The 25106-nt window shown below is 43.7% G+C and overlaps 1 protein-coding gene across 2 annotated transcripts; it reads right to left on the bottom strand.

The window, feature by feature from the left end:
* Positions 1-1463: 1463 nt before the first annotated feature.
* TERF2 (telomeric repeat binding factor 2) lies at positions 1464-24129 on the bottom strand. 2 transcript variants are annotated; one of them, XM_020989082.2, is made up of 10 exons: positions 23769-24129; positions 22787-22882; positions 21000-21130; positions 14314-14400; positions 13356-13502; positions 11401-11666; positions 10271-10660; positions 5237-5322; positions 3302-3348; positions 1464-2532 (listed from the first exon to the last, which is right to left on the bottom strand). In XM_020989082.2, the coding sequence occupies exons 1-10, from the start codon at positions 24022-24024 to the stop codon at positions 2374-2376; spliced, it is 1665 nt and encodes a 554-aa protein (XP_020844741.1). In that variant the 5' UTR covers positions 24025-24129; the 3' UTR covers positions 1464-2373. The 2 variants fall into 2 exon arrangements, with proteins under 2 accessions (XP_020844741.1, XP_020844742.1); XM_020989083.2 differs by having other exon boundaries at positions 3302-3345.
* Between the last annotated feature and the right edge of the window lie 977 nt (positions 24130-25106).

The raw sequence follows: 25106 nt of genomic DNA, 5'->3' as shown, positions 1-25106 counted from the left end.
TCTGAATATGCAGTCTGTCCTTGTTACTCCCCAGGGGCAGAGGGGGAAAGTTGCTGTGACATGCTCCTGCCCCACTGCTAGGCAGAAAATGAGAGAACTCTGCAGGCAACACCAGTTGCACCAGTTTTAAAGGCAAGATGCTTGATGTCTGTGACAATCCATGATGTATTATCACTGGTTAGGGTGGGTAAGTATATGAGATACCACACCTATATTGCTTACCAAAGGTTTCCATGTGTAAAGCCAGAAGCTAAATGCCCATACCTGCACATCCTGATACCTAAAACCACAGTTTACAGCCTTGATCTGCTAATTTCTCAGCTTCGGTCACTAATATTAGTCGGCTTTCTCCAGCCCTCATGTGAACTCCAGCATTTTCACCGTCAAAGCACAAGTACCTCTTCTATTTAAAAGAACGGTGACTCTAGAAATACAGGATTTGAGCAAGTGGACCTTTTCCTTGCCGAGGTTTTTATGCAAGCTGCAGGCCTTGCCTAGAATGTACATCCTTCCCACCACTACCTTTCACAACGTCTGGCTCTAAGACGCCACTCAGACTCCCTTGGTCAGTGCCCTCTCCTGAAATGACTTTGTAGTTGCCTATTTGTACAACACGTGTAATCTATCCCCAGTAGGCTGTAAGGTCCCAGAGGGAAAAGTCTCTCTTTTAAAAATTTGGTAGCCCTTCATAACCCAGTCCCCTCCTACCTTTGCCAGTCTTCTTACACATGACTCCTCTCATGGACTCTGTGATCCAGTGACACCTGGCTTCCTTGCATGTGTTAATTTTCCCTAGGTCTCTCGCATCTCTACCACTTGACTTCCTTCAAGTTTTAGCTAAAGTGTCCTTTTCTGCACTGTCTCTTTCATCCGATTTTGAGCTCCCTGAGAGCATGGACTGCTAGTTAGTACAGTGCCTGGCACATACTTGCTGACATAGTAAATACTTAATAAAAACGTTTTTAAATGTTCTTGTTAAATGGCAAACACACTTTGGCCAAAAGCAAGGCCTGCCCCGCCTGTGCATAGAAAATACACCCCCATGGGAAGCCAGAGAATGAGAGCTGATTATCTCTTCCATTTTAAAATGTTTGAGTTAGCTGATTTAAAAAACCAAGAGATTTAGTTAAATCTGAGCAGGATAATTAGATGGGGCTCAAATAATGCGTTCTGAGAACTGAATCTACTCATAATGAGAAGAGGTTAGGGAGAGTTCCCTCCTACTTTTAAACTTGTTGGTAAGACCCCAGAGTATGAGCCAAGGGTAAGACCCTTGCCTCTACATAAATGAAGTTAACTTATGTATGTTCCTTTCCTGCATAAACCTGCAGGTGAGAAAAGGTATGTTCCTGGGTCCTTGAGAGGCATAAACCGCAGAAAGCATATTTTGAAGGTTCATCATTTCATACCAGCCCCTTGTTTCTTAACCACATCAAATGCTATTATTGAACATCTACATAGAATTGTGAGGGAAACAGTATTTTAATGAAGAATGCTACAAGTAATGGACAATAATTAGTATTCATCTTTTAAAAAAAAAAGATTACAGAAAACATTTTACTGAAAGTTGTGGCTAAAAAGAGACCATCAGGCCTTTCCTCAAGGGTGTCTGAGACAGACAGCAAGCACAAACAATATGGAAGGAACCAGAAGGCGTGAGGAGCTGCTGCGCAACGCGACGATACACCACCCTTTACAAGCACAATGAGGGCGTCAAGCAGCTGCAAACGTTTCACAAACTAAGAACAGAACTAAGGGCTAGATTCAGGCTTCTTTAAAGCTTCCAGAGTCCAGGCAGAAGGGCAAACACTAAGCTCACTTACAACACACAATTTTACAAAAGGGAAAGCCCCCACACCAGTTCAGCCACGTGGGAATCGAGGCTCAAAGTTGCCTCTCTGGCCCAGAAAAGAGAAGAACCGACATGCCAGCAGCTTAGAGGCCCGCTGGGGGTCCCAACTGGTGAAGACTCTTCTTCCAGACAGACACAGCTCTCCTCCACCTGGGCTCACGATGGAGCAGGCTTCTACCCCGGCTTCTGCTAAAACTCTGCCTGGGGGCTGTTTCTACTGACCAGCGGGGGGTGTCAGTTCGATTTAAGCCACGTGAGAACATGGAAGCTGCCTGCCTCCTGGTCCCCCCCAAAGTGTGTACCTCAGTCATTCCTGCCAAGAAGGCTGGGCTGGAGCTCTCCTCCTTCTCAACTCCAAATGCTTTCTGATAGCGCAAAAAACAACAAGGACCTTCCCAACCAAAGAAGCAGGCTGCCCAGAACTCTCATCACCCCAGCCCAACTTCTGAAAGAAAGCATGGAATAGAGGGCTATTATTTGAAGACATGCCCCTATTAATTCTGAGAAAATAAAAGAAGTTTTCAGTTCATTCCCAGTTTCTTCATGGTCCGCCAACGGTCCTTGATCATCACAGCTGTTCGGTTAACAAAGGGGAAATTTTTGGAAATAGCAGCCCAGTTTCCTTCCCCATATTTTTTCACTCCAGCCTTGACCCACTCACTCTCTTGCACAGTCCATTTCTGCAAGAGAAAACCAAAAGAGACTTATCACACCCTGTCCTCTGAGAAATCCCAAGAACAGGATACCCAGAGCACCAAAGAGAAAAAGTCTAGAGAGAAGAATCTGAAACTACTAAGGAAGGTCAAATGGTATAATCCTTTTAAAAGATTTCAGTACCATGGAATTTTAAAGGCACAGTTAAATTATTATTGGCATCATAAGTTTCAGTTATTATTTATTTAAAAATCACTTTCCAACAACATATCCGCCTTCTAAACATCCTTTCTCCATTTAAGAAACAAGCCATCAGTAAAAGCTGAAGTGCTGCCACAAACCTCCCCCAAATTTAAGCAGTTCTACTTCCTATAATTTTAAAAGTCAAAAACAAACAAAAAACCCCACACCTCATGCTGAGCTTTCTGTGACCCGTGAAGTGTACGCCATCCCTTCTGGCTCAAGACCTGGTTAATCAATAAACATTTATGAAGTGCTGGCTCTTTGCCCGCACTATGCAAAACACCCGATTCAGAAAATCCAAGGCAAGGTTCTGACCCTTGATTTTTCTCTGGAAGAACACCTGCCCCTTTGGTTACACTCATCTGAGACAGGCCATTTCTTCTTCCCAAAAAGAAGTTTCCAATGATCAAACACTACAGTTTGCAGATACGTTCCCTTTCCCTTCATCCTCTTTACACCCAACCAGAGAAGATCCCTCCCAGCCCACCCCGCTCCGGGGGCAAGCTCTTCCACAGTTCTCTTTGAAAGGGAAGACTCTAGAGTCAACATTACCTGCTTTTTGGCTCCAGGGGCTGAGCTGTTGTTTCCATCCGATCCTGCTGCAAAACAAAAAGGACGCTTATTTAGCCCTAGCTTTCACTGTACAATCACACCACCAACCAAAGCCATGAGACAGACTAGAGAGCCCAAAGAGAACAAAAAGGGGTCCTCGGCTCAAATCAACATTTGTAAACACTGGAAGAAAAGGGACACCACTTGAGGTTAGTTTCTGCCACAATTCTTGTAAGAGTTCGTTTTTTTCCCTCCAAAAATGTCAGGCTTTTTAACACTCATCTTCATGTTAATGGATCGGTGTGTGCTGACCACCTTGATATGGGAACACACCCCTGTCCTGCACACCTGGAATGCTCTCCCATCTCACTTGCACATCAGAGAATCTGGCATCCAAATTTTCAGGTGCCAGCCCCTTCACAAGGTACCTTCTCTTCACTTGTTAGAAGCACTAACGGGAGTCTGTGGACTGGACCACCCGCTCCTTAAAACAATCTGCAACCATGCCCTCAAAGTTACTACACTGCATACCCTTTGACCCAGCAATACCACTAGTGGGTGTGTGGCCCAAAGAAATCAAAGAAAGAAGAGAACCTATACGTATAAAAAATTTAGAGCAGCTCTTTTTGTGGTGGCAAAGAACTGGAAACTAAAGGCATTCCCATCAGCTGGAGAATGGCTTGACGAGAGATGGTATATAAATGGAATGGAGCATGGCTGGGCTGTAAGAAATGACCAAGGGGATGTTTTCAGAGAAACCTGAGAAGACTCATATGAATTGATGCAGAATGATGTGAACAGAAGCAGGAGAATGATTTATACAGAGTAAAAATACTCTAGGCATAGACAGCTCTGAAAGACTTTAAAACTCTGGCCAGTCAATGCTAAGCCGGCAAAGATGATGAGGAAGCACGCTGCCCACCTGCTGACAAAGAAGGAGCGGGAGCTGATGTGCAGAAAGCCCTGGCCCCCTGCTCCCCAGGAGTGGCAGCTGGGCTTGTTCTGATCAGCCACACATCTGTATTGCAAGAGCTTTGGCTTTTCTTCAATGGGGAGAAGTGCAGAGGAAGAGCAAGTGAATGCTTGTTCATTGAAAAATAAGTGCTTACAACTTAAATAATATTATGTATTTGCTTTGTGTATTAATGCTTATTTACTTATGTCTGTGTACTGTGTTTCCCACCTCCAGGCAGGGGCTGTCTCTCTTTGGTCCAGCAGAGAGCACATGGCAGCCACATAACAAAGGCTTGCTGGCCAAATGAATGAATATAAAGATACCTCAGAATTACATGCTGCAGCTCCCTACACAAATCAGCAGGCTGTAGGAAGGAACCTAGAAGGGAGACTCTGGCACAAAGGCTATAATATTTTATATTAATTATGCAAGAGGCATTGCTGTTGATCCTGGGAGTCAAAAAGAAGAAATCTCCCTTTCACATCAGAGATGGATAATCCCATTTGCCCTTTTTAATAATGTCAGGTTGATCATTTCTATCAAACAAATGCATATTCCAAAACCATCAATTAACAGAATACCATGAGGAAATTGAAGTAGCACATTTTTATTTAGAAGTTATAAAAAACACAATTGCTAAGGAAGTGCTGCTTGAACAGTCTTCACTGTGAATTTTACAGCAAATGAGAGACCTGACTCTAAGGTAAGCTCACAGAATAAGAGATAGGATGCAAGTCAGAAGTGAAGATGAAAGTCAGAGGTGTCAGTAATTTCTTAAAACACTTTAAAAATTATTTGGAGAAGCATGTGGTGGAATGTTCACCTGTGCCAGCTTGTATTTTGTATCTAAGCATGTGTCCTTCATGCATGAACAAGTAATATGTGTATATAGAGACATGTCAGTTGCACACATGCATGCATGTGTGGCACTGCCCCCACCCCCGCCACGAGAGCACTTATATGTGATTTTGCAGACGTACCCTGGACATGAAAGAGCTCCTCCTCCTCCAACCAGGTGTCTTTTTCTTCAAGCCCATTGGAGCTGTTCCATTTGTCTCTGTGAACTCTGAGGGAGAGACCAAAAATACATGTGGATATAACATAGTGAACAAGCCTAAATAAAGAGAAAGCTATCCCCTATGCAAGTTATACAAACATTCATGGATTTCAAAGGGAGTATATTAAGGGCATCAAAATGACATGGTAAAAAATAAACACAAATCACCATGACATGCGTCCATCAAAGCCTTAAGAGATTACTCTTCCACAATGTCCCCAAAATAAAGCACTGAGTACCCACAATTCAGAGGTTATAGTTAAAGTCTCTCCCTGGTCAGCTGTAGCTCAACTCAGTAGTGGGGCCTCTAACCTAGTATTTGTTAAGATCATGCAGCATTCCCACTTAAATCAGAGACTGAAAGCATGCTCTGAAATGCGCAGAGTTCCAGAAACTAGACCTACTATATAGACCTGAGAACCCTGTTTAAGAGTACGGTTCAACTTAAGAAGGGATGCTCAAAGAAAAATAACATTTGGTGGTAACATCTCATAAGGACTTGAGTGTATTTTGCTAAGTAGTCAGTAATTAACTATTAATTAAATCAGCCACAGCTGCTTTGAAAATAAAGAAAAGCAAACAAAAGAACAAACCAGTTTGCCTTAACAAAAAGATTTGATGCTTTTTACAAAACAAACATGAAAACAATCGGAACTAGTTAGGTAGGAGTGGCCCACACCAAATGGAAATGTTGATGCTTTATACGGAAGTCATTGGCAGTTTTTACTTATGCTGTTCCCTTTGACAAGGCTCTTTCCCAGCTCGCATAGCCCAATACCACCCATCTTTCAAAACATGGCTTAAACCCTCAAAAATCATACTTTTAGCTTGTTGGCTATTTGCCTGCTTTAAAAGCACACAGGCTTTTAAAAACACCTAAGTTTTCAAAAAAGTTTTTCTAGCAACTAAGTGGATGTGATTGTAAAGTCAGTCTGTTGTCTTTGAACACGCATAGACAACAGAAGACACTGCAGATCTACAGCATAATGTCCCACATTTCAAGGAGGGGAGAAACAGAGGCTATAAATGAGGTCAGTGAACTTAATTTCCTGGTAGGATCCTTAAATTTATCGCTGGAGGAGTGCCTGGTGAACATCTGGGAAAAAAAATCAGTAACCTCAAGCTAGCATGGCTTCACCAAAAATAGGTCATGCCAGACTAACCTACTGTGCTTTCTGAATAGATTGGTAGATCAAGAGAATGCTAATGTTAATCTAGATTTTTTGAAGCACAGGATGCTGGAGACAGTGGTGTATCTAGAACATGCCAAGACCTTGACAAAGTTTCTCATGCTCTTTCGTGGACAATGTGAAAGTTCTGGTAATACTATACTTACTACGAATGGTATCCACCTACCTATAGATTTGGAATGGGTCCTATCTCATTAATCATTCGATATCAAGTTAAAAGAGCTTTAGTGGAGGGTTCCCCAGAACTGCATTTGGCCCTGTGCTGTTTAATATTTTTATCAGTGATTTGGATCAAGTAATTCTCATGGGTAGCTGAAACAAAACTTTGAGAGAATCAGGATTTATGGAAGATCAACAGACCAGAATGTTGGGTTCAATCTAATAAGAAATTTACTAAGGATAAAAATAGTCTTACACTTGGGTTCAGAAAAATCAACTTCATAAATCAACAAGTATTTATACAAATTCACAAGATTTGGGAAGAATGGCTAGGAAGCAGTTTCTCTGGAAAACAAAGATCTGGCTTTTGTTGTTTTTTTAATGGACTGTGAGCTTAATGAGTCAAAGGTGTAACATAGCAGCCAAGAAAACAAATAGGATATCATTGCTCCATTGAGAAGGAATGATCAGAAGAGGGAAGCCAGAGTTCCTGTCCTCTGCCCTGGTCAAACTACATCCATAACACTGGGTGCCATGTTTTAGGAAAGCTGTGGAGAATCAAGAGGAGGGTGACCAGGATGATGACAGGCCTGGTCTGGAGGACTGGAAAAAGGGTCAAGAGATTTCTTAGCCTGGACAAGAAAGAGAAGCTTCATGGATGACATGATAGCTCTGAAGGCTCTGAAGGGTTGTCATGTGGAAGGGGATCAGACGAGTTCTGATTAACTCCAGAAGGGCAGGATTAGGAACACTAGGAGGAAGCTGAAAAGAGGAAAGTTTAGGCCTGATGCAAGGAAAAGCTTCCTGACAGTCACAGCTATCCTGAAGTGGAGTGGCCTGCCTTGGGATACACTAGGTTCCCCATCCCTCAGGCCTTCCACAAATGCTAGATAACCACTTCTTTGGTGTGGCACAGAGGGCACTTTTGATCAAACAGGGTACGGACCACTTGGCCTTTGAGCACTGCCATATTAACTAGGACCTATTATTTTAATGCAGTTTAGTTTAAACTACTAGCATTTATGATGGTCAGATCATCATCTCTAAAATACACCATGTAGATTCCGACCTGAATATATTTGCTTATGTAATTTCTCAGTTAAAATAATGCTTTTCCATCTCATTCCCTTGACCCTTCAAGAACTAGTTCATTTGAGGTATGGCTTCATCAAGAAGGGGTCAAACACGCCAAGGTAACCTAATGTTCTTCTCTGGCAGGATTACTAGCAGAGGAATACTACAGATCTAGCTGAATGTAGGTTCTAGCAAAGCTTTAATTTCATAATTTAACTCATGCTAGTCCTGTGGATTAGGCAGTTAACACAATTAGATGAATTCAGCAATGGTCAGACAGCCGGACTCAATAGTGACTGTTTAGTGTCAACGTGGCAGGTCTCCAATAGGTTACACCAGAGATCTGCACTCAGCCCTTTGCTCTAACTTGGGAGATAACACCGAGCTGGGAATCATCGCACACTGGATGGTAGAACCAGAATCCAAGAAGATCTTGATGGGCTAGGTCACTGGACTGAATCTTAAAAGATGAAATTCAGTTAGGAGCAGGGCAGTCTCGTACTTGGATGACAAAAGAGAATCCACTTCATCACTTCTAATGAGGGAGGCATGATTAGAAGGCGGTCTAAAAAAACAATCTGAGGGTTTTAGTGGGCTCCAAGCTCAATCTGTGCCAGCACTGTGATATTTCCTCAGCCAAAAAAGTTAATGCTATTTGGGCTGCCTTGAAAGGCGTCACTTCCAAGAAGGGAAATGTGACAGTCACAGCATCTCTCCCATGGTCAACCTGCATCTGGAGTCGTGTTCCCTTCAGGTTAAGGAGTATCCAGAGAAGAGGAACAAGGCTGGCGAAGGGCCTTGGGCCCATGTCACATGAGGACTGGTCAAAGGAACCAGGCCTATGACCACTGGATAAGAGAAAACTTAGAGGAACAGGACAGTGATACTCAAGTACTTGAAGGGCTGCAATGGAAGAGAGATTAGCTGTGTTCTGTTTGACACTAGAAGGTAGAACCAGGAGTAATTTGGGCTCCATGAAAACTGTGGATCGGGCTGACGTGAATAGCTGGCTCCCTCTGTCTCCCTGGAGGTCTTCAAGCAGAGGCAGGTAGCTGCTGAGGCCCCTTCCGACTCTCAAATGCTGCAATTCTTCGAAAGCCCCCCTTTCCCTCCCTGACCAATCTCACCTCCAGTTGGCGCTCCCTCTTATTAACTTACTGGCTACACCAGTCATCTGGCATGTGTACACTGCTGTGGGACAGCTTCTGGGTTTTTCTTATGTCTTATTTCACCCTTGTACTGTCATCCACTTCTCACCTATGTCTGGTGCCTCTAAGCAGACAATGAACTTGAAGATAGGAATCGTGTCACACTTTTTTACATCCATTTAACAAACACATTGAGGCTCTAATATGGGCACATTTCTGCAATGGGTGCTAAAGAGCAGGGGAGTCAAACATGCCACGAAGCTCCCAATGCTCAGGAACCCAATTAATATGTAATTAGGAAATGTTTAACAAAACAAATAAAAATGCAATACAACACAGCATGTGAATTAGTAGTTTTCTAAGTCAACATGTGGGGGCAGGGATTTGTTTCTATTTGAGTTTGACACTATTGTTGTAAAAGATACCAAGAATCCTAAGACATCTTTTAAGAATTATGACATATAGGAATGTATAGTCCAATAGGTAAATAGGCCATATATATACCAATAGCTACAAGGCAAGCCCCCAAAATAGGTCACACCCTAAAAATGAGATCTCCCTGAAAGGAAAAATATACACTGAACAATAACACCACTTTTTATGACATTTAAAGTTTTATGTAAACCACAATCAAGGGAAAACAGTATTCAGTAAATGAAGTTCAGGAGGAGAATTCACTTTCACTGAGAGCTATCTTTAAGAAAGCTTTCAAAGGAAAAGGTGGGATCTGAACAGGGTTTTGAAGGATGGGCAGAGTTTCTTTTTTTGCCCATGTGCACAGCTGTGGAATCCAAAGATGGGGTGGTCAGTTCATCCAGAGGGAACTGCATGAGCAAAAACAGAGACACCTACAAGGTCTGAGATGTTCCAGAGAGGGAGACCAAGTCAAGTTTAGCAGCACAAAAGGTGAGTATAGAGCAGTGGGACACACTCAAGCTGGAAGGGCATCTGGGGAAAATTGTGAAAGTCATTAGATGCCAGGCTAGGGGGGCAAGGCACTGCTCATTATTCACTATCTGTCGAAAGACCAAGAGCCTCAAATATACACAACAAGCAAGGGACTACAAGGGTTCTCTTTCTTGAGGGGAAAAAAAAGAAATGTAACACAGTCTCCTTAAAACAATCTGCCTTAACATGAAACAGTCTGAAATGAACAGCCCTAGCTAGCTCACTAAAATGAAATCAGGGAGAAACCAGCTGGGGAACGCTTCCATTCTCTTTCCCGCCCTCGGACACCTCCTGGGCCCCCATTTCTGAGTTCTGCTCTAGCAGCGGTTTAACACCAAGTTTTTCATGACTTAGTTTAACTGGGCTGCTTCATCTACTAAAGCGATAACCACACTAGGACAACCAACCAACCACGGACGGCAAAGACCATCTTCGTACTTATGACTCTTCTCCCCAGTGAGGGGCTGATTGTGTAGCTTCAGGACTGTGGAGTTGGAGGCTGAAGACACAATGGTCTCTTGGGAGGAGTCCGGGCTATCACTCTGCTCACTGCCCTGGCTGTCTTGCTCCAAAACCAATCTGCTTATTGTCATACACTTGTTCTGGGGCTGCAGTTCAGAGTTATCTGTAGACTCTGAGGGTGAACTTTCGTCTTGTCTCTGTCTCTTGTTTCTGAGGGCTGCTGAAGGGGACACTGGACTGGGAACTATAACATCCTTCTGGTCCAATTTAGTGAAAGCCGCTTCAGGGTCTTGTGAATCAGAAAGGCTCCTAAAAGCTCTTTTCAGAGTCGAAATCCCAAATGTGGAAGGACTTTCAGACAACTGTCTAAAAATAAAAAGAAAAATACTTTGACAGCCCAAGGTCAGTGTCATGGATCCCTGCTAGTCTCCCAACCCAAACATCAACATCCTCCCCAAGCTGTGATGCTGCAAACCGGACAAAGTCATTTGGCTGAGATCTAAACATGTTCAAGAAAGGATCTGAACACCTCCGTAGCTAATCACAAAATCGAGGCTTTCTTTCAAATGGAGAGAGAAGAAGGGTGACTATAACATTTGTAGGGTAGTCTTCTTTCCAGAATTTCCCTTCCTGCTCCTTCTCCTTTATAGCGGAGACCACAAGAAAAATGACTGGAATTTGTGTGCCAATTTAACTCTAATGAGATTTACGTTAAAAACACTGAATGCTATTTGACTTATGTGAACCTGGGGTGACACATGCTTAAGTCTGTTCAACTGATTTCATCAGGGAGTTTATACAATTGAACTTCTGCCCTCTTTGGAGATCAGAGAAGTAGCATGGGAGGGCAGAAAAAGCAAGAAGGGACCAGAAGGCTTGGGTTTTAAACCTCTTTTTCCAACTAAACTAGTCATGTGACTTTGAGCAAATCACTTCACTCTAAGGGGCCTCACCCTGCCTCCTCTAAGAAGAGAAGAGGTTCATTCCCAGAAGTAATTTGTTAATTAAGCTATTCTAGAAGGAATAATCTTGCTGGGTCAAGAAGCCTGCACTTCCAATTGCCACCATTTCACAGACATTTCATTCCAAGGGAAATGTTCCCCCACCTCATGGGCTCTTTGAGTGGCTTCTCCCCGGGCTCCAGGGCTGGCTGTTTGTCTTCCTTCATATTCCCAGGGCCTTCATCCACACTAGCAACAGCAGCAGCCTCGGCTGTGGCACTGGCAGGGGGAGCCGGAGCCACGGCGGCCACAGCAGACGAGCTAGCTGTGGTGGCAGCAGCAGCGGGAGGAGCAGACGACGCAGACGATGATGATGATGATGATGTCGAAGACGATGACGACGCCTCAGACTTTAAAGCCCTCTTTGCGATCTTGGAAGGCAAGAGACTATAATTAGAAAGGACTCTACAGGGTTCCATTAATTCCCTATTTGATAACAATCAACACTCTCCTTATGGAGAGAGTTCACTTGAAAAACTTAAAGTCCGTAGTGGGGAAAAAAAGAAGAGTTGTTCCAAGATATCTCCCAAATTTATGTTTTCCCTTCACAAAACAAAGTAATAGTGACAAAAAGAGCTCACAATTTTAAAAACTATGTAAAAACAGCTGTTCTGATACTAGGAAAGGGGATCTGATTTCAGTAGTGTTAATTACCTTCACACTTCAGGTTTATATTTCAAATGTTCTTCACTCTTGGTTGCCAAATCCTATAGGCTCTTGTTCCACGTCTGTTGGCTCTGCCTCTCCTCTCCATATTTCCAACCATGCCCTAATGAAGAGTCTCTAACTCAGGGGTAGTCAACCTAACCCAAGATAGGAGTCAGAATTCGCAAGTGTCAAAGGGCCACAATGTTTCCTGGGGAGGGTTTGAGTGGAGCTGACAAATATGTAAATCATTCATCCATTTATTTATTTTTATATGAAATCTGGAATGTGTTTTATTGGGGAAGGGGAAACTATTGGGTCTATGTGTGGACATATATAGGGTATTTTAGCTTTACGGTAATTTATGTTTTCTTTGTTGGAAGTTTCTTTATCTTCACCCTTGTATTACCTATGCAGGTAATGTCAAAGCCTTAGGTTGGCTACCCCTGCTCTAACTCTAACATGGCTTCCTCTACCTCCGTCTAGCCTTAATTATTTTCCATTAGTACAAAGTAACTTGGCCTTAAAATTTCGGGTCCATTTATCTATAAAGGGTATTGATTTACAAGAAAAGAAAAACCTACCTATATTGGTAACATCCTACCCACATTTCACCAATAGTGTAAAAATGGCTATGAATCTTGATTACTTTATTCTAGCTATCCAGATACATAGAAGATTAACAGGAGTAGAGGTGGTGGCAGGAGGGGAAGGGTTATCAGAGGAATTTGCTGATGCCAGCTCTATTAACATTTCAAACCAGTTAAGAAGATAATTAAAAATACCTTGGCCATGTGATCTACAAATCAGCCACATTGGGTCACTGTAATAGATTTTTAAAAATATGATTTCAAAAAGCTAGTAAAAATCTGCAACCCAAAGACTCAACTTCCATCCATACTCAAAACAACCACCTTATCAAGTACAGCCATCTTCCTCTGAGTTCCAAGGTCCTCCAAGTTCCCACTTTGCATTTTACTTCTCTCTGCATGCTTGACTCTATTTACTTTGCCCCTGGCAAAGTAAACCTTGACTTGGCCGCTTTCTACTTGTGGCTGCACACTTCCTAAAAGCCCATGGTTCACAGGCTTTTAAACACCCTCATTTCACATCTACCAAGTTCTTATCTCCCTTCTTCCAAAGCCTCTCTCAAATTTCATCTCTTTCACAACACCCTGGTCAACTGGGGTAAATCACACTTGACTTAATTAAGCACCACAAACACACTCCACGCAACAAAATGAGAAAAAGCAGACTGTGTAGAGAAGGTCTGGGGCACTTACCTAAAGAACTAGCTACACCTCTGAATCACTTCCCCACATAAGCCAGCAAAACATCCACAACAGAAAAAAAAAAGCACCTGATGACTTTAGAAGCCTGATATCCAAATCCACTGTGTGAGAGGACCTACATACCGTGAGGAGATAAGGCTCAGCATCATCCATGTGGCTCTCCAGGAATCTCAACATCTTCTGCTGGAAGGTCTCATAGGAAAAGTTCTGAATCACAGGATGTGTGACGTTCCTTTCTCGGATAATGCCCAGCAGATCATTTCTCAATTTCTGAAGGAAAGGCCATTATTTACAACATGAAAAATGGATGTCAAATGAAAAACCCAATTACAGAGATCTGAAAGAATAACATTATAATAACATCTGCAATGTGGCCAATGCAAATCCCAAGTACTAAAAGAAAAAGTATGACACCATTGGATTTTTGGTCAAAGAATACTGTCCATTCCCTCAACCAAGCCTCCCTGTCCTGAATGCTTTCTGTGGTTGACATCTGAACCACATCAAAAACAGAGCAAACTGCTAACCCCTACTAGCTTTCGCCCATATCCAGGCACTGGTTACAAAAGGGACAAAGGCAGGGAAAGTAGGGAATCGAGGCAAGTCTATAATATGGAAAAGTAAGTCCAAAGTGAGCCTACAGGACAGCATCGCCTTTGGACAGCATTTTGTCTTTGTATCTTCCCTAGCCTCGACACCATGTTTTACACACAGTGGAGATAAGCACGGAGACAGAACAGACCTGGGATATTACTGCTTTAGGCAACAGTGAGTAAGAAAAGTCCTTCAGAAGGTGCATGGCTGCACCTTCTCTGAAGATGAGTGTCAGAAGGCACACCCCTTGCCAGGGTCAAACAGCCGACATACATCAGAGGCCAGCATTCCTGGCTCTACGGACAGCTCTGTAACCACACTGTACCATGATGTCTCCAGCGCATGCAGTAATAGGCATTTACTAAGGAGCTACTGAACCATCATTTACATTTAGTAACTTTCTGGGCTGAGGGGCTGCCCTTTATCTGTTTCTTTAAAAAAAAAAAAAAGATGGATTCAAGTCATGGTAAAACCAGAATGAATTTACCTGAGTTGTAGGATCCTTGGACATATGTTTTTTCAAAATTTTTGAAGCCTTTTCAAATTCTTTGTTTTTGATACAAATGATGACAGCCTAGAAAGGGAAAAAATGATCCTCACTTTGAACTGCTTTAATAATAATGGTAACAAATTTAATCAGCACATCACGTGAACTCTCTTTAATCAAGTGAAATTAAAGCTCCCATTCAAAAGCCTTTTTGTATTACACTCAATTTCTTATAAAATGGAATCTTGACTTAACATTAATGATTATTGCCAGAGCACAGCAAACAAACTTGATCCAATCCACAAAGGAATGGTCCTTCCACCCTAAACTTTTAACCATTAGGATCTTTCCAAAGTGCTGTTTATTTTTTTAATGGGATGAAAGGAGAAAACTAATTCATGGCATTATTATCAATAAGGCCAATTGGAATCATCTACCCTCCTCCCACCAATGGAGGTTGTTTCAAGGTAGCTCACTCCCAATTTCAAGAAATTATCTTAGTTCCCATAGCTTTTACTGTACTTTGGTGTAGTGAACACAAATGTTCCTTTAGTGTTTCAAAAAGTTGCTTACTGACCACAGACTTCTCCAAGTTAGGCTCAGGAAAGACTTGTGGCCATTTTTATTTAAAATTAACCTAACCCCTATGAACACACTAACCCTGAAAGAACAACCTCAGTTGTACAGAGAACAAAATGAACCAATGCCATGTGGTCGTTTCCACATGCATCAACCTAAGAGGACCAATGGGTTCTAACAGAAACAAAGGTGTTTCAAAGAATAGGTGCTAAGTACATAGAGAATGATTCTGTCAATAAAACTAAAAAAGAATATTTGAGGCTCATTTTGAATTAGGAGAAAGGAAGATATTATGTAAAATACTGTGGATTTGAGCTTTTTTTTAAAATGCTGTGAGCATATAAAAAATTAAGAGCATTTAGGATAATGCAGTAAAATGAAGGAAAGAAATAGGACCATGAAAAATTTGTTAACTCAAAATTAATACAGAATATTTTTATGAGCCCCAAATTGAACAGTAAGAGAAGCTTGGTCATTTCCAAGACCACTGAGTTTCCCTCTAACACACCAACCCTACCACGTATATAACCCAAAAGAAGGAAAAGCTTTGTGAAATGTCACTTATGAAGACCCAGACCATTCATATTCTCTAGACTGCCCAGTTACATGAGGGAAAAGGAAAATGGTGTCAAATCTGCTTCTGGAAAGATGCCAACAAGCTTTTTGTTGGGGTCCTTCTAACATGCCGTCAATGAAGCAAGACGACTACTAATGACAATTAGATTACTGTACGTACACACAATCACACTCTACAAAGGTGATGCTAAGTTAAAAAAGAATCCGTTGCTTCTCAAATACCAAAAACAGGAACTTATGGAAAGCAGTTACTAAGAGCAATACTGCCACTGTCAGCTAGGTGGTAGAGTGGATAGAGCACTGGCTCTGAAGTCAGGAGGATCTGAGTTCAAATGCAGCCTCAGACCAAACACTTGCCACTTACTAGTTGTATGACCCTGGGCAAGTCACTTAACCCCAACTGCCTAAAAAACAAACAAAAAAACCCAAATACTGCCACTGTACTTGGTATCTATTCTAAGACAGTTGCTTTTTTGGGGGTGGGGAAACAGGGGCAGCAATCAGGGTGACTTGCTGAGGGTATATAGCTAGTAAGCACCTGAGGCCAATTTGAACTCAGGGCCAGTACTCTATCCACTGTGCCACCCAGCTGCCCCAAACTACTTTTTCAATTCTTCTAACTCCACAACTTTGTGAAAATATTAACTTAGGTATGCGTGTTCCGTTCTAATCTCATTTTCATTTACATAAGAATAGACTGTGAAAGAAAGACTGTGAAAGGAAGTTGCAATTTTTCTCAAACATAGACTCTCCTTCCCCTTCACTCAATGTATCTGAAAAGGTCTATAATTAGATGTTCTGTTACAAGCTTCAGTTGGCTAACCTAGCAAATCACTAGTTTAAGAAGGCTGAGGTCTACCTGCTAAGAGGAACACAGTATCCAGAAGCTCTGGAAATAACCATTCAATGTGCAGGTGATTATCTTCATGATTTATACTCTGAGATGGTCCATCATCTCTCAGAAAAGTACCCCGAACACCCAGCACGATAAAGCATAACTCCTAAAAATACACTAAAAAATTAAATTGCCACTTGTTACCAAATAGGTTATTTAAAAATCCCATAACAAGGAAAATATTACTAAGTTCCCAGATGTACTTTAGGAAGAGAATGGAAAGTAAATACCAACCAAAAATGGTGAAAAGGCAGATGGCAGCAGAATGAATCTCGTGATCAGAGTAGGTACAAAGAAATGTCTGATATAACCAGGTCCCAATACTGAGAAGCAGCTTCTTGTAGAGCATAAACATCTTATTATTTTCTTTTTAAGTATTCAAGCAATAATGTAGCTTGCGAGAGTAGAAATGGCTCCAGATTTTTTTTTTTTGGAAAGAGACTTGTTCCAAAAATGTGTACTATGAACTTAACTGTTAACACTCCCCCCATCAGAATTCCCACAAAGGAATTTCCTTCTTCTTAAAATTTATGTATTTCAAGGCAAAGATATTTAATGAAGCAGTATAGCAAGAAAGAGAGCAATAAAACCCTCATAAACCTGAGTTATACTATTCTACACACACACACACACAGTGTTAAGAACAGACACAAGCAGGGAACATGTGCAGAGATGTACAGGGCACATGTGGCACCAGAGTACATATTTCAGACGCACATTACAAAAACACCTTCCTAGCTTCCCCACCCCAAACACTCCCAACTCTTTAAGAAATGCCCTGTTTCTCTTTTAAGAATCTTGGGGGGGGGGGGGGAAACCCGCACAGCTAGGTGGCACAGTGCATAGAGCACCTGCCCTGGAGTCCGGAGGACCCGAGTTCAAATGTGACCTCAGACACTACACTCACTAGCTGTGTGACTCTGGGCAAGTCACTCAACCCCAATTGCCTCACAGAAAAAAAAAAAGGAATCTTAAGGAAGAGGCATTTTATCTCCAGGAAGAAATTCTTTGCCACAGCTGCTCATAAACAAGAAGGTGTGACCAGCAAGTTATCATTGCTTAATTTTTAATTTGTCCTAAATTTCCTAATTAAAGGGCTTGAGTCATTTTATCAGAGATTATACTCTAGCTCATCTGTTCATTTTAATCATAGAAGGCCATGACATACTTATGTATCCTCCCTATAGGGACTATTCACTCAATAGCACGACCGAATTTCTTAAAAGAAAGCATCACTGCTTCTCATTCGGCATTTTTTCAGAAATATTTAATTTTCTTTTTTCCCCCCTCTACCCCAGGAATATATGTTTTATACATGCAAGACATTCTCTTTATATCCCCCTTCTCCCAAGAAAACCCACCAAAGAGAAGTCTGTCTTGTAGTTATGGAGAGAAAGCCAATGTGGACAAAGTGATCAGCAGCTTGTAGAAGCATTCATTTGGTGCCGTTCAGGTCATCAGGACACTTTGTGGGACATGAAAAAGCCTCCCTGACCTCAGGTTACCAAGCTACTTTCCTAAGAATGACAGACAATTTTGACCCAGTACACTGTAGAGGGGATCCCTGCAACAGATGAGAGACTGGAGGTGATGTCCTCTAAGGTCACCCCCAGCTCTAAGACTAGACATGGGAAAGGACAACTTCCGAAGGAGTGGGTACATAGCATTAAAGAACAGAGAGAAGATCAAAGTAAATATAATGAAAAATTCTAGTCCCAGATGTAAAACATTTTCCCAAAATGAAGTGGGAAAATGGAAGGGAGTCAATGCTGAATACTTCTAAATAAAGTTAAATCTGGATCCCTATAACAGATATTAAAATCCAGAGCAAAGCCCACAGGCCATCCCTAAACAGAAACCTCCCCACGGGGGCTCCAAGGCTCTTGCTTAGCTGACTGTTTCTTGTTATACCAAAGAGAACACCCTTTTTACTCCAGTCATCCCTTTTCCCCAACAATGTCCACTGCACAGATAGATGACAACAGAAATTACAAGGAAATCTTAGAGCACAAACTATCCCAGAATGAGTAAATTAGTTACAAGCACACACAATTTCATATTATTTGATTAAGTTTAATGAGGCTCTTCCAGATTCCTCTTTTATTCGTCTGTTCCATCCTCCCCATTTCTTCAACTATCCTTTAAGTCACTCTCTTTCCTTGCTAGTCCATTCTTACTTTTCACCTAGGTCTAAGGCTAAACTATTTCAATATCCCTAGTAACTGGCAAACTGTCATTTTCAGTCCGGGACTCACTGCCACCCTGTTTTGATCTAAAATTATTCTCTTTAAATCTGAGCCACATGGGAAAAAGAATTAGACTAATTCAGTTTGGCCTTCAAGGACAAAGCTAGAAACAACAGAATGGAAGGTACAATAAAGCAAATTCAGGCTGAATTCAAGGAAAAACTTTGTAACAGGAGCTATCGGAACATGGAATGGACTATCTCAAGAACTGGTGGATTCCCTGCCTACAGCAAGACGCCAGATGACCACTTGGTGGCTGTGCTGTAAAGGGGACTCTTGGTCAGGTATGAGTTAAACTTGCTGGCCGCCGAGATCTCTTCTGACTCTCCAGGTATTTCTTGGTGTGTAGGGCACATCGAACACACGCTGCTCTGTCCATTTCCTGAGGGCCCTTGGGGGCTGGGCGGGCTTGAAGTGAACCTTCTAGAGACACAAAGTTCCTTCAAGGTGTGTGCTCATGCTATGTCTCAGTCCTGGTGGCAGCAGCTGTCATGTACTAGAAGGAGGCCCCATATGGTCCAACTGCCAGAAGGAACAAGTTTCCCTGGAGATAAGTCAAAACTGTATACTGGCTCTTCCTTCTTCTAATCGTATTCCCCAGGGGAATAGAGGAGGGCAGAGCAAGCCTTCAGCAGAGCCTCAGAACATTCTGAGGGTGACAAGGTAGATGAGTACTTGGAAGGAAAACAGACCATGATTTACTGTGCCACAGTCCGAGGAGTTAGAGCCCTCTCTGGACCAACTGAATACAAAAACAAGTTCAGTCAGAGATGGGAAGAGGTAGAAGTACTACTGCTGATCCCCCTGCTCTCTCCCCAGACAGGTCTAACTTCTACCTATGAGCCCTCTGATGGACTATTTAGGGTTTTTGGAGAATGTTAAAATTCATCAGATCTAGATGCTTTTAAAAATGTTTAAGGGGTGGGAGAAAGGATGGGCAGAGCGAGCTCAAAGAGTACCTAAAATTTCTCACCCGAGCAGTGAACAGTTATCTTGACTGGTGAGGACCAGGTCAAAGTCCCAGTTATTTCCCATTCACTGAACCCTGACCTTGCTTACTTTAGAACAGGGTCTGAATATTGGTTCTGGTTCACGTTGTTCACCCCTCTGGGAATCTCACCTGTCATTGAACCAACTATCGTCATGGATTCCTAAGCCTCGGTCAAGTCTACTCTAATAAATTGACATCCCTGAACTCTGCCCAAAGAAAAAAATTTCAATTTCTGGAAACAGCCTGTTTCTAATCTTTGACTGCTGTCATCTTCAACCATCTTCATCTGTTCTGCTATTAACTAGTTTCTACAGTAGTGTGGCATAATAGATAGTATCTTGGACTCGGGAATGAGGAAGACCTGGATTCAAATCCTACCCTAGACTCCGACTACCCATGAGACTATAGGGCAAGTCACCTAACTCCCTCAAGCTTCATTTTCCTCATATATAAAATAGGGATAATATGACCCTCACCTCCAAAGTTATTGTAAAGATCAAATGAATTACTATATGTAAAGTGCTTTGCAAACCCTAAAACCTTACTTAAAACTGTAAATAGCTGTTATTATTCTAATGGCAGATTATGCCAAGTCTCTCCAATTCCAATCTTATCAGCTCACCTCCAGCCTCCTTTGTTATGCTAGCATCTCCAGGGAACTATGTCATTTCAGATAATACTGTCATAAAAGAAGAGCACTCCTCTATCAAAACTGGAGCCAAAATGACAATATTTCCAAATAGATTTGTAGAATAACCAAATTCTGAGAGGCTGCCTGACATAGTAGAGAAGAGCTGGGTTTGAATACTGCCTGTGACACAGTGCCTGGATAGTCCTGGAAAGGTCTGTTTAACTAACATGAGGCCCCAGGCTAACTCTTCAAAAGCTGCAGAACAAGCTGCCAATTGAAGTGGCAGAGGAAGCTCCCTTCACTGAGGAAACAAGTCCTGGTCACAAAAATAATCAAGTCCCAAAGATCCTCGGTCCCTTTTTGCTGCCTTCCTTCTCTCTTAACATTCTGCGCACAAGAACGAGCGGCTTCTGTCTATAAAAGAAGGCTGTCCCCCTCGGTCAAGATCTTAGCTTATCTGAAGAGCTAGACCCTATCTATCCTCTATAATGTCAGCCTCTCCACAGCCAAACCACCTTGGCCATGTCCGGGGCCTCTCCTTGTCAGTGACAAGCAAGGTCTCAGAAAGGGGACAAGGCACTGAGGGGTCTGCCTGTGACTACTGGAGTGGAGCGAAAGGGGAAGCTGTGTATCATTTTTACACCAACAATAAGCCTCTTCCACCCCATTCCAAAAGATTGAACACACCTACTCTATGAAATCTTAATACAATTTGCAAAAATATATATATATTTTTAAAAAGAAATGAAAGGAGAAATTGATCCTTACAGCTTCCTTGACCAGTTTTCTACTGGATTCTACCACTGCCTCTGTGAGAGTAAACTCCGTTTTAATGGTCTCCAGCACATTGATAGCGGATTCCAGAGGTGTGAGTTCAGCCTCCATATCAAAGGAACAGTCTAGGATAAAGAGAAAGATTTTTCACTTGCAACTATTTTTTATGGATCTGAAAGCTAGGGCAGGAAAAAAAATGTCTAAAAGAAATCATATTTACTGGTTATATTGCTGGCTTGTGTAAAAACCAGAACAAACACATATGGAAAACAAATATGGAATTAAAACTGCTGGAAATCAGCAATTTGTTGGAAGAAGAAATACATATTGTTTGGAAAATATAGTCATAACATGATGTGAGAGTCCATTAATACTAAAGAAATAGCAAAAACACATGCCTCAAGGATTCCAGTTAATCCCAGAATCCATACTGACTTTCTTAACACAAAGGTATGCACCTCACCCTGGCCCTCAGGTAGAAGCCAGAGTCAGTTTGTTATGCAATTCTGAATTTCATTTAAGAACATACACTTGCTAGTACTCAAAAACAGCAAACTAAGATCACACTTATAAACTTGGTTGGTTCAACTTTGAAAGACTTAGGAACTATATGACCAACACAATACCCCACTGTAATTTCTAAGGACTCAAGATGAAACATGCTACTGAGAAAATCAAATTGAGTTTCACTGATTGATTTTATTCTGTAATTGATTCTATTCTCTATCACCATTCTGTGTAACTGACTTTGTCTTTAAATTCTGTTCAGAAATTCACAGGTCCAAAAGTTCAGTCTTCTTCTCTAAGTTAGATTTAAAAGTTGTTTCCCTATCCAATACTTTAATTAAAAGAAGCCTGCTATCTTAAGAGTTCAGTTTCCCTATAAATCATCTTTAATTGAAGAAAACCTGTAATCTCTACACTGCTGGCTGTCCTTGGACAATTAGTGGAAATGTGTTATCTCTTAGGGTCATAAGTTCAGCTTTCCTGTAAATCACTCCCTATAAGGAAGTCTTATCTCTTGCTCCACTAACAAGCAGATGGACTCTATCAATCAGCATTTCCAGACAGCAGGATGGAAGGGTTGTTGCTACTCCCCGACGTCCAACCAATCACATTGTTTTTGTCACCTATGATGCTACAGGCTTTGTAACCAATCATATTTTTCGCTGCCTATGAAGACGATTACTATTTTTCTTGGAGGTTTCTCCTTTTGACTATAAAAGAAGGCTGTATTCCTCAGTCGAGGTCTTAGCTTATCTGAGGAGGCTAGAGCCTAATATCGGCAAATTCGTGCTTTGTCAATAAACTGATGGTGCTTCAAACTTTGTGCCTCAGTTTACCTTCATTACACTACACCACCTGACAACAGGTGATATAGTGAAGACTGAGACATTTTCTCCCCCAAGTTGGAGAATTTGTTTTGAAGACAAGACACAACAGGATTAACATGAGTTTTGTTCTTCTTGCTTTCTCAGGTGAGGCATGGGCAGGGAGAGGGGTGGGAGGGAGAAAATGTGAAGCTGAAAATTAATTAAAAAACAAAAACAAAAAACTTGGTCTGTTTTTCTTCATCACTAACACCAGAGTCAGGAGGATGGATTAAAATCTAATTTAAAAACTGGGAGCATAGGAAAAGCAATGATATAAACCCCCCCATACCGCACCTTAACATCTATAGTACTCTGAGATGACTTAACTCATGACTGAAATTAAAAGAGGACCATAAACTACTTCACAGAAAAGACAAACAAGCCCAAGAAGTAAGCAGCTCTCCATACCCAAGTTCTCCCCCTCTTCTATACGGGATAGACACTGCATAATCCGCAGCAGCCGGGAGATGGTGTGCTCCTTCCCCAAGGGCCGCACAAGTAGAGCTGGAAAACAAGACAGCGCTGGGCTAATGGGGTGTCCGGGGATGGCCCTGGTGTCCCCCCACCCCTGGGGTGCAGGGCAGGGCATCCACACCTTCAGTGGCTGCGCGCCCCATCCTCAATGCCATGTAAGACCGTCCACACCTGCTTTTGAACCAATCCCCCCACCCCCCCACCCCCGCTAGGTCAGGCTACACAGACCTCCCGCTGCTGTCCGCCCCGCCCTCCCACCCCTCCCCTGGATGCTGCCCACACCTGCTGCAACTTCTCCCCTTCTGGCCAGAATGCTGCCCGGAGCTGTGCACACCTGCTACTACGCATCCACTCCCCTCACACCATCCACCCAGGGATGCTACTAGGGCTTATCCACACCTGCTGTGCCCCAACAGTGACCCCACTATACTGCGTGCCGACCCCCCCATCCACCCTGAGATGCTGCGCGGGGTGGCCCACACCTGCTGCCCCACCATCTCCCTACACTGTGGGTCCGACCCCCCCCATCCACCCTGGGACGCTGCGCGGGGTAGCCCACACCTGCTGCCCCCCCACCTCCCTACAATGTGGGTCCAACCCCCCATCCACCCTGGGATGCTGCGCGGGGTAGCCCACACCTGCTGCCCCCCCACCTCCCTACAATGTGGGTCCAACCCCCCATCTACCCTGGGATGCTGCGCGGGGTAGCCCACACCTGCTGCCCCCCCACCTCCCTACCATGTGGGTCCGACCCCCCATCCACCACCTGCTGCGCCCGACCCTCCCCTCCCCCCCCCGCTGCTACGCCTCCCCACCCACCCCAGGATCCCGCGCGAGATTCTCCACAGCTGCTGCGCCCCGCCCCCACCCCCTCTGCGCGCGCCCCGCCTGCAGCACGCCGCCCCCCGGTCCTCACCCTGCATGATGTCCCGGATCTGCCTGAAGTCCCCATACCGGCCGCCCCGAAAGGCCCGCAGGGCCTCGTGGAAGTAGAACTTCAGCACCCAGCGGTTCACCGCCTCCTCCAGCCGCGCCTCGCCCACTCCCCGCTCCCCGTCTCCCCCCAGGCCCGACTCGTGGCGCCCGCGCCGGGCCCGCCCCATCCTCCGCGACGGCCTGCGGCTCGCCGCCCGCCCGTGCCCATCGTGGCTCCCGCTGCTCCCCCCAGGCATCGCGGCGCGGCACAGCGAGGCGAGCGAACGCGAACTAGCCCAGCCAGGCCCTGCGCCCGCGCGCCGCCCGCCAGACGGACGGCCCCTCCGCCGGCAGTGACGTCAAAAACGCCCGCTCGGGGTGTCGGAAGTGGCGCCCTCAGGGTCCGCCCCCGCCGCCGGGACCAGGGGAAGCCTCGCAAGCCACAAGCGGCCTGCCAGGGGAGAGAGAACTACGAGTCCTAGGGTGCCCCTCTGGCCTTCGTCACAATTCCAGGCGGCCTGAGCCGCGGAGTTTGCTGGGACTTGAAGTCCGCGCGGGCCTCTCGCCTCCTGAGGCCTAGCGCTCCCTGGGAACGCGCACTCGAGGGGAAGGTGGGCTTAAAACATGCGATGGTCTGGCGTAGAGGCCCGAGAACTGGCTGCTTAGGCAGGAGGCCTACCTAATCGCGGGCCTCTTCCCCTGTGAAGGAAGGAAGGAAGGGCTTTGCGATTAGATCAACTCCAATTGAGACCTATCTATGACGCCTTGCCCCGGAGCAGGTCGCCTCCTCACGTCCAGGGAAAAATGGCGGCCCAAACAGATGCAGTAACATGTATCCCCAGGTGGTACAACCACAGTCACAGCCAAATACAAACGTGTGGGATCTGAGTGGAAGCTTCAGTGAGGTGACTCAGGTGGTGAAGGAATTGGGGCTAGTGCTTATATAATAAGTCGCCTTCCGTGCCTCTGCAGCTCCAGAGATCCTGCTGGGCCATTCAAAAGTTTGAGCCTTACCTCTTGCCACATTTTGAAAGGTTTTAACACTTAAACAGAGGAGTCACTGGAGTTTGAGGAAATGTCGCAGATGTGGATTCGTTCTTCAGCAAAATCACTTTGGTAGCAGTGACTGCTCACTGTTCTCTTTATTCTTGACTTGTCACTCTCCCTCACTCTACATATACACTAAGTTTAAAAATTAGTACATTTCTACCTCCACAACATTTCTCATATCCAATCCCTTCTCTCTACTCACATCTTCTTGGTTTAGGTCTTCATCACCTCTTGCATTAATTATTCAGCAGACCTAATTGTCTCCCAACCTCAACAGTTAAGAATTTGA

The sequence above is a fragment of the Phascolarctos cinereus genome, unplaced genomic scaffold (assembly GCF_003287225.1).
Source record: "Phascolarctos cinereus isolate Bilbo 61053 unplaced genomic scaffold, phaCin_HiC Scaffold_2;HRSCAF=192, whole genome shotgun sequence".
NCBI classification, from domain to species: Eukaryota; Metazoa; Chordata; class Mammalia; order Diprotodontia; family Phascolarctidae; genus Phascolarctos; species Phascolarctos cinereus.
This window is presented reverse-complemented; position numbering and strand designations above follow the sequence as displayed.

Excerpts from the sequence above, each read along its gene's own strand:
- TERF2 (XM_020989082.2), bottom strand. The coding sequence starts at position 24,024 with ATGCCTGGGGGGAGCAGCGGGAGCCACGATGGGCACGGGCGGGCGGCG. Across the intron at positions 10,661-11,400 it reads CCACTCAAAGAGCCCATGAG|ACAGTTGTCTGAAAGTCCTT; the intron begins GTGGGGGAACAT and ends TTTTATTTTTAG. Across the intron at positions 3,349-5,236 it reads GGAGCTCTTTCATGTCCAGG|CAGGATCGGATGGAAACAAC; the intron begins GTACGTCTGCAA and ends TTTGTTTTGCAG.